The sequence below is a fragment of the Colletotrichum fructicola genome, assembly GCF_000319635.2.
Source record: "Colletotrichum fructicola Nara gc5 chromosome Unknown KSG_Nara_v1_contig02, whole genome shotgun sequence".
Taxonomy (NCBI): domain Eukaryota; kingdom Fungi; phylum Ascomycota; class Sordariomycetes; order Glomerellales; family Glomerellaceae; genus Colletotrichum; species Colletotrichum fructicola.
Genome location: NW_027094052.1, coordinates 730178 through 746609, shown reverse-complemented (window position 1 = coordinate 746609; position 16432 = coordinate 730178). Strand labels below are relative to the sequence as shown.

Genomic DNA, 16432 nt, shown 5'->3' with positions numbered 1-16432 from the left:
GAGTTTTGGGTTTATTCAACAGAACGACTGAGACACAGGACGATGGGGATTCTTAAGTATATCGTAGATTCTGCCTGTGGAACGGAGGCCATGGATTATCAATCCCCCCGCTCGAACACTACCGAACACGACAGGCAAGGATACGTTTAAGCTTTCTGTCATGCGGAATTCGACACTATGACCGCACGATCCCGTCCGTAGTGCAAAGTCCGCCGCTCGTTGCCTCCCATTCGATGGATCGTCCCGTGTTCCCCGCGGGTGAAAGTGGGGCACCTCGGTAGACGGGGCGGACGGACAGCCCAAAGTCCGGGATTGTCGGGGGTGTTGAGCTCATGCATGCATAAGTTCACCGCGTATGATCTTATCCGGACCACTTAATTATTCGGTCGATCTGCATGTAACACTGCTGTGTTGCAGTGTATTGAGTCACATCGGAAGTAAAGAGGAGCCCGCATTCGTTCAGTGAGGTAGCGTCATAAGAAACGATTTCTTTAAAATAAGCAGCGAAAAAATCCGGGCAGGCTCACTGCAATGAGTCTTGCCAGTAGCTGTAGTTGAGAGAAATAGATAGCGTACAGACTGCTACCAGGAATGCTCCGAGTCCAAAGGCGGAAGACGCGTCTGACGATATGCCCCAATACACAGCCACAACAATGCCAATAAGGACGACTGCGATAAGAGCTAGTAAAACAAAATGGGTCCAATTAAAGACTTCGTTGACGATAATGCCGCATCCTACAACCGACGGATTTGCAGCTCCAGGCAGGCGGCTCAAAGGAGTTTGTAACTTCTTGGGAAACATGGTAAGCCAACCGTCGTCGCTGTGCTTTCCGGGAAGAGTGAGGTGAGAAAGAGGGATGAAGTCCAACTCAACATCACCCATTGGCACCGGCCGGTATAAGTAGTTACCAGATTTCACTTCCGCACACGGTGGAAATTCTGTTCGTTTGAAACCCCTTGGGACGATCTCCTCGCGAACAGGAACAAGATGGAACTATCCAACTGTCAGTCTCGCTTTAAAAACAGGGTCCATTGAAATACAGACCTTAACGAAGTCTCCCGTGCTCATTTTGTAGAATCGGATCTTAGACAATGACTTCAAAGGCTGAAGAATAAAACCAACCCAAGCGTGGTGCTGGAGTGTTGTTAATACGCGATCCAATGTCGAGCGACTCCAGGATGGCAAAAGGGAAGAGGGTTTCCATTCTGAAGCTTCACGAATGGCCGTGTACTCCTTCAGTATTTCCTGGAAGAGATACTGGTCGTTTTTGAAAGAGCTGCACTCGATATGCACGAGGGTGTGTAGTCCTCTCTGTTTGATACAGATCAACAGATATTTAGGGCCATGGGATAGTCCAGGAATCCATACGTCGTTTTCAGACCACGAAGTAGCTGATGTTGGAGTCGAAGGCCCTCTTCCCGGCGATGAGGACGGCATTTCGTCAGAGCTAGATCCGGCTCTATGTGAGCTTTTGGATTGATTTCTTGTCGGCCTGAGATATGCTGGTGGAGGGGTAGAGGGGCTGGCTGTTGAACTTGGCGGACATAAAACTATGTCGGTGGCCCCATTCTTCGATAACACATTGCAGAAACGTACAACTCCACCAAGGCTAAGCTCTTTGACGTCTAAGAGCATATTATCGCCACACGCCTGAGAGAAAATGTTAGCTGTGATTTGGCAACGATGGCGATATGGAATGATATGGGAGGCCTCTTACGCAGGTGTACCTGATTCTGTGATGTTTCGACTTTGGCGGTTGGCAAACATTGTATAACCAATCAAAGAGAATTGATTTATAACGCTTTTTCCAGTTTTGAGAGTGGGCTCCAATTCTGGGTACGATCCTTTCCCTTTCTAATTTCGCCTTTGGAAAGAGAAAGCCACGAAAGTCGGCTTTAAACTTTGTCAATGGCACGCCCGAAGTAAGAAACTGCCGGGTTCCTTCTAACTTTTCGAATAACACAGGGGCCGCGGAATTCGTCGGTCGTCATATTCCGTAGCGCCGTCGCTTCGTTCGTCGTTGTCGGAGACGTCATTGTCGACACCATTTTCTCTGAAGCATGAAGATTTGGCCTCTGAACCTGATTCATACACTTCTTCGGGGCCTGTAAGATACCGCTCCAGAGTGAGGTCGCGGCTTTCGTGATTCTGCATTTCTGCGGTCAGGTCTTCAATTTTCGTGGCTTTCTGCGGGGATAGACTCTTCAATATCTTGCTTGAGATCATGTTTCTATGCTTTCTTGATCTAAGAAAGCCAATAGAACTGGTTTGATCCATTGTGTGAGCCTGAGAGTTCAGCATGATGTAGTAGTCCTTGAGTAAACGTCTATGATTGCTCATGAATCTGTCCTCGTCCAAGTGGTTAATTGCATACTCATACAAAGCCATGAGCTCAGGATCACTGGTCAGTATGTCAGCTACGAAACTCACTGCTGACATAATGACATCCCAGTCAACTGGTCCAGTGTCGTCTAGTGACATTATATCGTCTGCAAGAGAAAGAATTGACTGGGCTTCGGTGGTGTCGTTGTCGGCCTCCTCGGATCCTCGGCTAGAGTCAATATCATCCACACCCGGACTCATCGTCCGGGGGTTTCTCTTCAGTTGCGATGGATGTAAGGACTCTACTTCCATTGAAGAAGGTTTCGTAGATTCAGGGTGTAAAGTGAAAGATTGGCTTCCGACACTACCACTGGTGTATGTCTCTGTAGAGGGACAGCGTTGCTCGTTCTGCTTTGGGGCAAAACAACTGTCAGTCGGCCAACCCGTCTCCATGTTCGGCATCTTCGAACTAATTTCGCGAGATGTCTCTGCTTGAAGACAAACGGATTCCCCTTGGTCTTCTGCAGAATAGTTCGTTGACTTGACACTGGGCTTATCCTTGTCGGGATGCCCGCCATCGTGTCTCGTTGAGAAATTATCCCGTGGTTCTCTTGAGCCAAACCCTCTGTTGAATACACCTCGGGCCGTGTTGAATAACCAGAACAATGGGTTATTCGAGTAGTTTAGCAGTCTTTGTCGGTTACCTTGGACGATAATATACAAATGCAGCTGTTGGTGTCAATTAACGTTAATCCTATGGTACACTTTGAGCGACTTGCCTGTTCCTTGAGATTCTTGATGTTTCTTTCGGTGCTATTTAGGTCCGCGAGTATTTCTCTCATATTATCCGTCTCATCGGCTATGTGGCTAAAATGTGTCGATATTCGAATTGAAAGATGCTCATCCGCACCACAGTCGAAGTCAGGGAATAGTGACAGAAATCCATTCAGGCTCTCTATAGTGGTTTGAAGCAGTCCAGTCAGTTTGAAAAGAAGATTATGTGTTCGCCCAATCCAAATATAAGAATCCTCGACAGCCTGACCATCACGTTCTGCCGTGGAAAGCGTCGTGGTTCTTCGCATCAAGGGGATTCTGTCGTGTGATAGCTGCGGCATGTTACTAAGATTGTATCAAGAAATAACAAAACAGGAGTTTCTTTAGGAATTTGTAATCGTTCTCAACATGGCTGCTGACACTAAGGTTGCAAGTGATGCTTGAATTTGACAAAATGGCCGGTCGGGTTACTCACATATTGATCGATACTTTTGCTTACATGAAATAGTGTACGAGACCATTCCTTTTTATTTCTTGCTATGTGGGCTTCAATCACGGCCAAGAAGTATCTCCGCGGGTCTTGGATGGAATTAGAGGTAATCAGGTGAGACACATCTGCGCCGGTCTCGGTTTGCTGGGTCTCGGGATAAAGTTGAAGTAAGTTTGTAGCCTGAGGGTCGGAGTGGCCATAAAAGTATGTATCGGTGAAGCTCAATGCTGTCCAGTTAGACAGATTCCATCCTATCACACACACCGACGTTTGACTTTCATGGAGGAAGCTTGCTGGGGGGGCAAAAATGTCCTGTGAGCCTGATAAAAATGATATGTCCAAGGACTCCCGAATGGGTCGATTGTCCGATGTTAGACGCACATCAACTTGTACTGTGGTATCGTCTTTGTACGCGTAACATGGCAGTTGAAAGTCCAACATGTAAGGACCTTGCGTCTAAGTCGAACCGCGATATCAGTATTTAAATCGAGTACGCACCCACTCCAACACAAGTTTCCGAAACGTATATGGATAACGGACGAAAGACATCCATGGATGGGGGATGATCGTTCGAGAAATGGGCAATGATCTCACCGGAAATTCCGCTTTTATTGATGTGGCGAAGGTAAGGTATTTGAACATCGACTCTCGTAGGAAGGGGAGTTCGTGTTGTGATGTCGTCATAACCAGAAGACACATGACCATCGGAGATGGGTTGGGGATGTATCTTTCACAGTCGTTTGTGTTAACTAACGTTGATTCGAGTCGGCTGCTAACTTACAATCGCCTTGTAGAGTCACTTGGGTGATGTGAGAATCTGACGCGCTTCATACTTGGAGGTCAGCTGGATGGTACGCTGGGGTGGAGGAAGAAAAGGAGAACAGGGCACTTGACGTTGTTTTCCTTCAGCATCTGCCTGAACTGATTGACCGTGGTCATACCGTCCGGCTCTATGGCATGGCCGTCATTGCCGATGTTGTGGACCCACGCTACAAAAGTATCCGGGTCTTTGAATGTGCCCTCTCTTGCCGTGTTGATTATTGAGGCGTCGAAAATTCGCGCGAATACTAGAAAGCTCATGATGTCTTCCTGGTGACCACTCAGGTATCTTCAATAGACTTTGCAATTCGGTATGATCCAATCCATCGTTGATGGCCAGACCACATGAGATCCATGAGCGGGTTCTGCCACAATATCTCCTACTTCATCTGCCGGGATCCGTCGATTCCATTCGGGACGAGGCCGTGGAAGATGCACGATTGTGGCTCTATCCATGCCGGGCGCAGTGTTTAATGAAAGAATCGAAGCGCAGGACGTTTTCCGAGCGTAGGATATGCAAAAGAACAAAAGTCAAGTCACAGCGTAGGCCCGATGAGAGAGATTTCTGCCATCTTATGGGGAAATGGGGGACGCGGATACTTTACGCACTATGTACTTTCCATGATGCAGTAGCTTTTCGGCACACGCAAATTTTGGCCCTGGGAATTTGAATGGCGGCCGCAACCCAGCGCGTGAAAGTAAGGCGATCAGACATTAATTTGGGTCCAGCTCCAACACATCGACGGGATGGCAACTGCAGGTAATTCCAGCCGATTCCCATGAAATATTCCACTTGCTAATTAGTGCTTGGTTGTAAAGTTGCCTTCGCCACCAAGTACCCAGCCCCGAAAGGGTCCCGTGCATCTTTTTGCATCTATCAGCTGTCTGGCTATTGGAGGAATATGCCATGTCGAGTGTCCAATCGGTTTCGTGAGGAAAGTGAGGCGACGAGGCGCAGCCCATGCTGACCACCAGTAGTGACTTCAGATATTGAATCAGCTGGCTTATCTCTGTTTTAAGTCGGGCCGCGAACCATGGCATACACGCAGCAGTGATTCTCAAGCCCATTGGGGTGTTATACGCAATTATCCTTGATATACCGTTCTCTCTCGCCCTCTCTTATATAGGTAGCTTTCAGGTGATGTTTTGGGGGCTACCACCTGCTAGCATGTCGTTTCGACATCTTCATAGCGGTAAGGAGGCATACATAGGATTTACAGCCAAGGATTCCCAAGACACATTCCTCGCTGTCTGTGGAGGAGAATGGCGTCGACTTAGTGCACTGTGGGTCAAACAAGTCGTTTCCATCCACGTTGGATGGGGCTTTTGGCTAGAACCTTTCGGTGTCGGGCTCCCAGCATCATCTTAAATGGGGATCAGCTAAATATCGCATAGTTACTTACTGAAGATCATGTTTCTGTATTCGATTTCCATTCGTGGCTCACGAGCATGGGCAGTGGGGAGGGTTTGTCACCTGATCGTCGCACATGGCTTGGAGCCAATTGTCACCATATCTAAGATTCATGCAGAAAGGTGCTGAAGCCTTTTGTTATCGCCCCTCAACCCTTAGGTATGATGCGTGAGCCATGGCCAGTCCAAACCCAGCCTCGTTTCAACCGACGTTCGGAGGAATCCTCAAATAAAGAAACTCCCTGTGCTGGAACATTGCCTTTCACGGACAGTCAGCCCCTCGCTGCGGCAGCGTTTTCGCATTGGCTACCGATCACCTCCCCAGAGAAGGCTCATCTCCAGATACAAGATGGCAGTCGTCCATTCCACTGTGAAATCCTATTTAACCTGTTTCTGATATAGTGTATTACGGACACCTCCGCGTGTTGATCTTACTAGTCATGACAGTGCCGTTCCTACGCGACAAACCTTAATTCGAGAACTCGCCAGCATTGCCCTGGATCAAGACCTCCTAAAATGCCAATCCAGTTGAGCTTCGAACAGCTTTCACAGTTCTGCATCGGTCATGCCAGCAGATACCTACTGCCAGTTGCCCTTTCAGTGCTGATTTAGCTCGCTGCCGTGAGCGTCTCCGCTCTGTAAAATTCGAGTGTTTCGTTGCCTTGCTCCTGATGAAATTTCAGAATTGCGGTTGTCTCCTCCCGAGCAATGCCTGACTCAAGTCGTCGAGACGATGTTCTTCAGGCCCTGAATGAATAAGTTAGCGGTCAACGTTCTCACTAAGAGCTTATTATCGAGCAGTAAACCTGAACTCCCCGGGCCGTACCCTCCTTTTCAGCCGACTGAGCGGTCCTGGAAGTCTCTCGCGTCTCTCGCGCATTCCACCTAAACTACGCGCAACTGTAAATAACGATTGCGCGTACTGAATGATCGCAATGAACGTGCTACGAGTTTTGAATGTTATTCACGCCTGCACTCACATAATTAATTATACAGCTACCCGCGCGGGCGATTGAGGCCATTAGTCTTATTGGACAATCAAAGTGGGATACCGCTTGATCAAAGTGGGATACCGCCCGAGAACGACAGCCCATACAGCAAAACTCATCCCAAATACAGGCTTTTGTTTTGTTCTCGAGATACGATGTTGTCCTTCACTCCTCAGTTATCTTCCAAATAGAACTTCAAAGACGGTAGATCCTTGCCTCTGTGAGGATCTATAAAGTCACCATTTTGCTGGATGAGCTTATCATAGCACATAACTGACGTCTATTTCATTGGCGGTACCGATCGATAGCTTCAACCTGGAACTTTTTCCGGCACAAAGTATTTGACAAGAAGGAAAAGGAAACCAGTTTCAGCTCGACTCAAGCCTTAAACTTGAAGACGCCGACCTTGGCTCTGCACTTCGAATCACCCATAGCTCCCTTGGCCTGGCAAGCCTCGCGGAACTTGCAGTTGGACAATGCCGTGACTTTGAAGGCACTGCTCTTGTAGAGCTTGCACTCAGTGTATCCCTTGTCGTTGATGCGGGTGTAGCTGGGGTCGCATGCCCAGTCGGTGGCTACGTCGTTCGTGCTGCCGTCTGGGTTGGTGCACGCGCAGTACTTGTATTGGTCGCAGGCTTGGGTGGTCAACGCAAGAGCGAGGACGGAAAGAACGAATGAAGCCTTCATATTGAGGTCGTGAAAAGGCTGTGCTGTTAGCTGGGTGTCCCTGGCGCAACACGTGGAGCGGACAAGTGTACTTACTAAAGACCGTGCTGTGAGTTTGGAGATGAACTTCTGTTTTGAACGAAAGACTGGACGAGCTTGGGATTGCTTGCTGTTGTGAACATGAGTTGAGAATCATTCGCACCTTTATAAGATGAACCCTTCAGTTCTAGCGTAGGGCGTAGCAGCATAGACTCTGCTAAAACATGGGGGCATGGTTGTCGGTATTGCCGACTTCCTCCGCCTCTTCACGTTACCCCCACATTCCATGTTGCAGGAAATTGTCCCTACTTGGCAAAGTTTAAGTTCCCCCTGGTAACTGACTCAAATAAGCATCAATCAGTCCAGTTTCGCAGGTGACTTGAGATGAACAGCCACACTTTAACTCATATGCTACTGGCCATCAATCTCAATCTGGAACACAATTGAGATGTCACCGTGTGCCGTTTTTCAGGGGTCAGCGTGAAATCTACAGCCCTACTTGCGGAGCTATCCGTGGACCATAATTACCATCACAGGCTCAAAGAACGGAACAGATGGTTGAGCCAACATCTGATTAACTACATCCGCGGGAGGCCTTTTATTAATGGAGATCGCTGGTTCCGAAGTTAATTAGGTCGGCCTCGATAAACACACCGAAAATGCCGGATGCGAACGGCGCGTACTCGGCACTTATCGTACTCGGGCTCGGACCCGTGCTACCGCCGGCCCTTGTCGGCGACGGACACCTCCAGGACGTTACAATGGGTTTCGGCCTGGCCCTCAGTGGTGCAGTCCCCAGATCATCTGAACACTTAATCTTCTCCACCGGCGCCGGACTCAAAGATAACGTCTTCGATTAACTTAGTAGGGAGGACTATCTTCGATAACACATCTGTCGCATCGGATACTCTTGATTGCATTCTAGTTCTTCAGCAACGCGCTACAGTTACTCTTTTGGCCAGGACACTTCTCCTGCTGTTTCTGCCCCTTCGTGCGGATGTTGGCCACATCATCAATCTTTTGGCGTTGAGGCAACGGACAGCTTAGAAGTCGATGCTATCGAAGTTCTTTGCACGGGCGATTGGGTAGATACAGGGAATTACTTGAATTGATTGCTATTTTGGGCAAAGGGAAGACGTCGCAAGCAAATTGACACAGCGATGGTGCGATGAATAAGCGTTGGGTGACGGTAGTGAGATTGCGGTTATCAACGGCCGGGAGGCGGGCGGCATGAGCCAATAACAAGGCAATTTCAGGCTCGATTCAGCTACTATGCCTCACCACAGCACCATTTATGATTGTCTTTTGCCAAGTCTTTAAACGTCTGATAGTCAATCCTTTGATCTAACTATGGGTATTGTGGAAAATCCCGATCGTCCTTGGCAATTGTGCACTTCAATGCCGTTAAACCTTGAGTACGTGCCATTTCCTTTTCCAGTAACTTTTCTCCGAGCGCAAAGTCTGAAAGTGTCTTTTTCGACTCAAGTTTCGCTGCTGCCTTACACAGCGCCACCGAGATGGTAAGCTCCCAACCTTTAATCAAACCACCTGATATCGAGATAAACCTTAGTACAGAAGTAGTGTAGTCGCGCCAAATGAATGTGATTATTTTCGTGAAATCGTGTAAAGATCGTAACTAGATGCACCTATATCCGCCGCTTATATAATGCTGGTCATACTCGTTTCCTCATATCCTACGACAAGACATATTCCCCAGTATCTTCAGTGACATGCTGCTTAGAATCCTCCGTTGGGGCAGTAAGCAACGCCACCATCACTGGGCCAGCCGCAGCAAGATCCGTCTCCAGCTCCGGCACCAACCTGTTTAGCCGAAGGTTAGCAAGCCGATCTCCATGTCGAAGTTACCCGCAGTACGGGCGAAACCGTGAAGACTTACGCAAGAACCGACACCGCAGTCGTAGTTAACCAGGCCCCACATGCAGCTGGTTCCGTTGCAAACCTATTTTGGCATCTGTCAGTCTCATATTCTAATGCGAGCATCATGAGTTGGGATGAATGCATACACCCTTGGAAGCGTAGTTGCTAGGGCACTCCTTGCGCTTGAACAGCTGGGCAGGAGTTGCCGCGGCAGGTGAAGACTCGGGAGCCGGAGTGGGAGCGGCGGCGACGAGGGTGAGGGCCGAAGCAATGGCGAAGATGGTAGAGAACTGCATTTTGACTGAGTTGAGAAGATGTTGTTGCGTGGGTAAGTGTGTGATGGGAGCTTTGGGTTGAATGAAGCTGTGATTATGATGATGAGGTTTGAGTGAGAATACTGGATGATATACGGAGTAATCAGTAGTTTATATAGATTTTCAAGCAAGTTGCCAGCATGCGTTATTCGCATCAGACCCATCATTATCTTGTGGCCGAGCCGTGTAAGTCTATTCTCCACCAGTCTCTCTAACCGCACTGCTGCGTGTACAATTGCCCGACTTCTGTTTCTATTGTGGATCTGTCTATTGTCAGACTGGCTTGATGTGCCCCAGGGCTGACTGCGACTGTCGATCTTGCGAGCACGGGTCAACGTTGATGGTACGATTTCCTGAAAATGGACACCATGTTCAACAGGTACTGGAGCCGTTGTTGCCTTCTCGGATAGACCTGATTGGTCACAGAGGGTCACCTAGTCTCGGCCTTATGGTTGTAGCTCAGAGGCCCATCCTTCCGTCAGACAATGTATTGGACTGACAAGTTTACGTCTACAGGGTCTATCGTCAAAAGCCCAGTCCAAGTCTCCATCATCACCTCCACAACAAGTCGGAAGGGTCGTCCCGTTCGGAAAGATTTGAGTCAGGCTTAGCGCAATTCAGCGAAGATCGCCGTAGGGCTGCCGGCATTCGATCCTACGATCCACCGCTCCACGGGCACCAACCACTTTCCATTGGTAAGGCCTGGGGAACGTAACTGCCATGTCCTTTTGCTAGTATTGCAACATTGTCAAGGCTCAGCTGCCTGTGCCCCGTCAAAGGAAGGATCCAGTTGCGGTGCCCCCATAAGCTTACTGCAGGCCGTGAGAACACTCCGAAATGGGACTTTCGTCGTAGAAGTCTTGGTATAGCACTTCCGCATCCGGCTTGTCTTCATGCCATTCGTGGAGAGTCGGACCCAATTCGGATTCTCGTGTTTGTGTTGAAGTTGAGGTGGTGTCGACGAGTTGACTTCATGCACTGCCATCCGATGTGATGGAGAAGTTGTCCGTCGTGATCCCTCTCGCAATGTTTGCAGTGCTATTTTAAATCGAACTTCTATTCGAACCGTGATCCCTAACAGTAAATCAATCTATCTAAGCAGGCATTGCATCCTCCTCAGATGAGGGTTCACATCAATCCCAACGTGAATCAGTGGACAACAAATCACGGATGCCTGGCTGCGAATGTCGATCAGTTCGCATCCCTCAAACCCTGCTGGGCCTCGGCCGGACTCATCTCGGTACCCAAATACCGACTTCAAAATGGAAGCGAAAGACAGCCATGTACTTTCCTGAGTCGCAACCACGCAGCAAAAGGACTTCACATCGTCGGCCGACGCAGGGCGAGTCCGACTTGTCGGGGTGGGCGGCCGGGACATACTACGCGGATTTTGCGGTGTGCCAACGCAGAAGTTTCCATCTCTCCCCATAATTCGCAGCCGTCAGTGCGAGGGAGGGCCCCCCGGTAGTTGGACGAAAGAGGCTGCTGATCGTCGCTGTCTGTGATATTGATCCACGTAGGTTCCACCTCTCATGGCAGTGTGACGGCCGACGAGCGAGACGACGAAGGAGCCCCGGGGGCGCCCGGGCAAACAATATTGAGAACTGATTTGGCTATGGGAAGATTTGCCGTATGGTTTTGTGGAGGTTGGCTCTCGGCAAGGCTCAATCCTTTGAAAATGTGCGGCGGCTGAGAGGCTTATGGGATACGCAAGGTCGAAGGTTATTGCCAGCGGGACGTGAATTACGGTTTCTTCACTTTGCTCTGTTCTGCAGTGCTGCAAGTAAAATGCGTTCATTCTGTGTGGTTTCTAACAGAATAGAGGACCAGCATCTCAGGTAGACTCTCGGCGCGGTCGTTGATGTAGACAACTGCATCAGGAGAAAATATTGCTGAAGTCTTGCGGTGGGTTTAACTTTGATAAAATTCAAATCAGACTATGACATGTTATCATACCAAACCAAATCATACCGCTTATCAGTCTTGAACCATCTTGTCATGCAACTGGACTGAGCACTGACCGATGTGCTTTTGCTGCCTTTTGCCCTTCTGTGGAAGTCCCTGCTGAGTGGGCTCGAAACTTCCTCAGCAAGCCATCCATTTATTTCTTTATCAATATTTTGAGGTTATTCGCACATCCTTGGGAAGCCCTCTTGGCTTCAAGCCTTCCACTTCGTCTCGAACACACATCCCTTGGCAAACCTTCTCGTATAAGCGCATGCACAAATCCAAAGCCAAACATGAATATTGTATGAATATACGAATGTTGTATGAATATCATATGAATATTGTATGAATATTGCTCCAAGGCGCAAAAACGCAAGGTCTAATACCCAACGGATTCAACAGCCACAAACGATCAAGGTGATGAGAAAGCCACCACCACATGCCCTGGCACGATACCCGGGCGTACAAAAGGCACACAACACTCCCAACCTTTCGCCCCTCTCCGCTCTTTTTGGTGTTCTTTCAACTAACCCTAAAGGTCCCGACACAGCCTTGAATCAACCAAGACACCTTCATCATGAAGGTCACCACCGTCTTACTCGCGGCCGTCGTCGTCCTCTCCGGTGTCGACGCCCTCGGCAAGAGCGGCAAGGGTCGCAAGGACGGATATTACAGAGGCGGAATAGATATGGGCCAGAAGAAGGATCGCGAAGCTCGCAAGACGGAATGTCCCAAGTCTATCGGCTCTAGGGGCGTAAGTTGAGATTACGTTTTCTTGCTCATTCGCGTTTCGTTTTCCTGCTTCCGGCGTCTTCTGTCTCTCACTGTCTCTCCATCTTTATTTGCACACAGCTATCCCCTTCCTCGTGAACTCATTCCTCCCCCTCCTTGCCTGTCCACCTTTAGCCACGTCCTATCAAAAGCCTCACGCTACAACCCGATAAGCAGAAGCGAACGAAACGTCACTAATAACCCACAGAGATGCAACGGTTACTCCTGCCGCGTGAGGGGCGCCAACTACCCCTGCGTCTTCGGCAAATGCGTAAGCCTTGCCACGGTTCCTCCCCTTCCACCCTCTCATCTCTAACCACCTCCAACAGGTCGGCGACGGCGGCCGCGACGGCGCCTGCTGCGGCATGCTACCTTTCGGCGTCCACGCGCGCTGCCCCAACGGGCTCACCGGCGAGAAAGAGCTGATCAACGGCACGATGGTGCCCGAGGACCGCGGCGGCTGGGGCTGGTGGGGCCACCCCGAGCTTCCCATCGAGGACTGGTACACCAAGTGGGAGTGCACGGCCATCGGGCCCGACTTGAGCAAGATGAAGGGCATGATGGGCGGCAGCGCCGCCGCCATGACGCTTGCGGAGCACTTCGAGGAGTTGCTCGAGCACGACTACAGCGCGGAGGCGATGGCCGCCGCTGCGAAGGATCCCGAGGCTGCCGCTGCCGCTACGGCTGCTGTGCAGGACGCGGAAGATGTGGAGGAGGAGGAGGAGGAGGGGAATGCTGCGATCCAAAACGCCGAGGCCGAGGCCGGCGGCCCTCCCAAGGACAAGAAGGCTCCAAAGGGCAAGAAGCCCGATTCCCAAGACGGCCCCCCTCTCTCTGAGGACGATCGAAAAAGAGCAAGGTGCGGTAAGCATCTTCAAACCATTCCGAACCTTCGACCCAAGCTGCAGTTCTAGAGAGCTAGGGTTTCTGCTCCTCGCCATGTTGTCTCCCTGGGGTCTTCCCAAGAGTGGACAACGCCTTTTCATGGGGGAGAGAATCTGAAGACAGAGGGTTGGAACTTTGGGTTCAGTGCGACGGATTGAAACAGGGGGTCCACTTCATATTCCTCTCTGCAACAACATCGTACGGTCTGGTTGTCAGCTGAGTACAGGACTCGTGCAACAGTCTTTCATTGTTTGTTTGGCAGCTGAGTCGCTGGGTGGAGGACGAGTGCCTGGGCGAGAATGTTTCTGTTGGCGTTATGGAATTGTGGTCTAAAAGGGGAGAGAGTCTGGGTCGGAACGTTGGGTTCATTGCGACGGATTGGAATACGGGCGTCATCACATCAAGCAACTGGATTACATGTGTTTTCCAGTTGAGTCCCTGAATGGCTGACTTTTGTCACACCATACCATACTCAATCGACAATTTGTCAGTTGCGACCCGGCGGATGGATGACTTTGTTTAGTGGCATTTAATGGAATTATCCCGGATTTGCACAGATTGATTTGCCTTGTGATCTTGGATTTGGTGTTGTATCTACAGGCATGGAATGGGGACGCTCAGTTGTCGGCCGTATACCGGTCGCTTGTGGCGTCTTTGGTTTTTTTCCTTTGACCAGTATTGATCTTCAATTTTTCCATCTCTGTAAATCGACCATGCTGGCCAACTATAGTTTCACTATATCGAAGTATGCCTTTTTCACTTACATTTTGACTCAATTTGAATTAATGTTTACAACCTTTTCAATCCGTTACACTAGTCAGACAACAATTCAACCCACATGCCCAAACTTAGTTGAAGTACGCAAGGAGTCCTCTCTCGACAGCGGCGCCAACAACACCAGCACCGGCGACGATCCACACCCACTTGTTGTTCGCCTCCTTGACGGCCGGCCAGAAGCTGTTCTTCTCGGCCCGGTACTCCCGCAGCTGCTGCAGCTTGACGGGGCTCGTCTTGGCGTACCGCTCCTCCTGGCTCGCCTCATTCTCCTTGTCGCCGCCGAGGTAGCGGAGGATGATGTAGTTGAAGATCGGGCCGAGCACGGCCAGCGGGTGGAGCATGCCGGCGCTGTAGAGCAGGACGGGGAAGGACAGGTGGCAGAGGGCGTCGCCGAGGTAGCTGTATGAGGTCAGTACCTTTATTTGACATGATATAGTAGGAAAGGAAAAGGTGTCACTTACTTGGGGTGGCGAACGATGCTCCAAACACCCTCGCGGTTCAACTCCTCGCTCTTCCTCGAGTGCGCCTCAAGCTGCGTATCCGCAAGCGTCTCAAGCGCAAAACCAGTAGTAAACAGGAACACAGCCAAGCTGTGGAACGTCTCAGGGAAGTCGGTAATCAGCGACGCGCGCGCACTCGCCAACGGTGCCTGGAAGGGCAGCGTGAACGGCAGCGCAATCAAAGCCTGGAAGGCAGCCTCGGGCAGGAACATGGTGAAGAATGCGCGGTCCCAGAACTTGGGGTCCTGCTGCTTGGCGGTCACGTAGCGGTCGTCGTCCCGGCCGCGCTTGATGCTGCGCGTCGCGATGCGGTATAGCAGGCGCCCGCCCCAGGCGCTGACGCCCGTGAGGAGCAGCTTCTGCGTGTAGCCGAGCGAGTCCCATGCCGAGGGCAGCGAGAGGCCATCGTAGACGACGCGGGTGCCGACGGCGGTCCACCATGCGTTGGCGACCTGGCCCGTTGGCCAGAGGAAGTCCTTGGCGTCAGCGCGGTCGGTATACCGCGCGACGGCGTACGTGACGGTGCTCAGGCCGGCGTGCAGCCCGAAGGAGGGGAGGAGGGCATTCTGGAGGAGGCCGAGGGTTGTTGTGGTGGCGCTGTTAACGGGGTTGCTCGGGTGCAGGTTGAAGTGTGTGCCGTAGCGGTCTTGTTCCGCGCCGGACACTCGAGGGAGACGGCGGGAGATGCCCTCAGCGGAGGGGGCTTTGCCGCCGAAGTGGCCTCCGAAGCGGTCCTGTTCTGCGCCCGAGACTTGGGGCATGGCGTTCTTCACCTCGGAGGCGGAGGGGAGCTTGTCCCCTCCGAACCAGCCCCCGAAGCGGTCTTGCTCAGCGCCGGAGGTCTTGGGCAGGTTCCGCTCCACCTTGTCCGCGACTTGCTCGCCCTTGCCACCCCACCACCTCTCATAGCGGTCCTGCTCGGCCCCAGAGACGTGAGGGAGGCGGTCTCCGAGCTTCTCCGTGGAGGGAAGCTTGTCGCCGCCGAACCAGCGGTTGTACCTTTCCTGCTCGGCGCCCGAGACGTGCGGCAGCCTCTCGCCCAGCTTTTCCATGGAGGGGAGCCTGTCGCCGCCAAAGTGGGAGTTGTAGCGGTCCTGCTCAGCCCCGGAGACATGTGGCAGCTTCTCGCCCAGCTTCTCGAGGGACGGCAGCTTGTCGCCGCCGAACCAGCCAGCGTAGCGGTCCTGCTCAGCACCAGAGCCGCGGGGGAGGTGGTCCTTGACGGCGTCGGCGGCCTTGTCTGCCTTGTTGCCACCGAACCAGCCGCCGAAGCGGTCCTGCTCAGCGCCCGAGGCGGCGGGCATGCTTGGTGTTGGGATCTTGTCTGTGTTTACTCCCAGATGGGATTGGTAGCGGTCTTGTTCTGCCATTGTGCCTTCCGCGGAGCTCAATGGGCTTTGTCAGATTGATCGAACGATGATGAGGGAGGGGGAAGCTCGTGACAGAGGAGGTGTTATTTATTGGAAAGGGAGGATCAGATCGGAGCTCGGGTAGCTAGCTGTTCCCCTTCTGCTGTTAGTCCTTCCTCTGGTGGCATGTTTCCTTCCCTCGTCCGAGCACATCTGGAAGCACCTGCAGCAGCTGCAGTTGGACGCTGTAAGAATGACGTACATCCGCGGTAGGGCGTCAGGGCGATCCACCGCACCCTTGCAGCTGCGACGTCACCAGCCCCTGGGACGGGCATGTTGGCTGATTCTCTTCGTGTTCTGGACTTGTGTGTTTGGAACGGAGGCGATGAAGGTGGATTTATTCTTCAGTGACTGTCGGCTCAGATCAATCTCACATATCTCATTTCACTCGTCTTTGCAAGTGACCTGACTGAACATGACTGATGCTGTTGATGAAGCCCT

General features: G+C 51.3%; 5 protein-coding genes across 5 annotated transcripts; 1 reads left to right on the top strand and 4 right to left on the bottom strand.

The window, feature by feature from the left end:
- Positions 1–523: 523 nt before the first annotated feature.
- CGGC5_v002903 (uncharacterized protein) lies at positions 524–2584 on the bottom strand (the record flags this gene model as incomplete). The annotated part of the gene is made up of 5 exons (XM_066151048.1): positions 524–994; positions 1046–1135; positions 1598–1651; positions 1719–1728; positions 2094–2584. The coding sequence occupies 5 exons, from the start codon at positions 2582–2584 to the stop codon at positions 524–526; spliced, it is 1116 nt and encodes a 371-aa protein (XP_066009570.1).
- Positions 2585–7183: 4599 nt separating this feature from the next.
- CGGC5_v002902 (uncharacterized protein) lies at positions 7184–7744 on the bottom strand (the record flags this gene model as incomplete). The annotated part of the gene is made up of 3 exons (XM_032031809.2): positions 7184–7510; positions 7568–7640; positions 7689–7744. The coding sequence occupies 3 exons, from the start codon at positions 7742–7744 to the stop codon at positions 7184–7186; spliced, it is 456 nt and encodes a 151-aa protein (XP_031888979.2).
- A 1503-nt stretch (positions 7745–9247) lies between these two features.
- Positions 9248–9684, bottom strand: CGGC5_v002901 (uncharacterized protein; the record flags this gene model as incomplete). The annotated part of the gene is made up of 3 exons (XM_032031807.1): positions 9248–9331; positions 9408–9470; positions 9535–9684. The coding sequence occupies 3 exons, from the start codon at positions 9682–9684 to the stop codon at positions 9248–9250; spliced, it is 297 nt and encodes a 98-aa protein (XP_031888977.1).
- A 2542-nt stretch (positions 9685–12226) lies between these two features.
- CGGC5_v002900 (uncharacterized protein) lies at positions 12227–13334 on the top strand (the record flags this gene model as incomplete). The annotated part of the gene is made up of 3 exons (XM_032031806.1): positions 12227–12403; positions 12629–12691; positions 12750–13334. The coding sequence occupies 3 exons, from the start codon at positions 12227–12229 to the stop codon at positions 13332–13334; spliced, it is 825 nt and encodes a 274-aa protein (XP_031888982.1).
- An 819-nt stretch (positions 13335–14153) lies between these two features.
- CGGC5_v002899 (uncharacterized protein) lies at positions 14154–15952 on the bottom strand (the record flags this gene model as incomplete). The annotated part of the gene is made up of 2 exons (XM_032031805.1): positions 14154–14481; positions 14544–15952. The coding sequence occupies 2 exons, from the start codon at positions 15950–15952 to the stop codon at positions 14154–14156; spliced, it is 1737 nt and encodes a 578-aa protein (XP_031888983.1).
- Between the last annotated feature and the right edge of the window lie 480 nt (positions 15953–16432).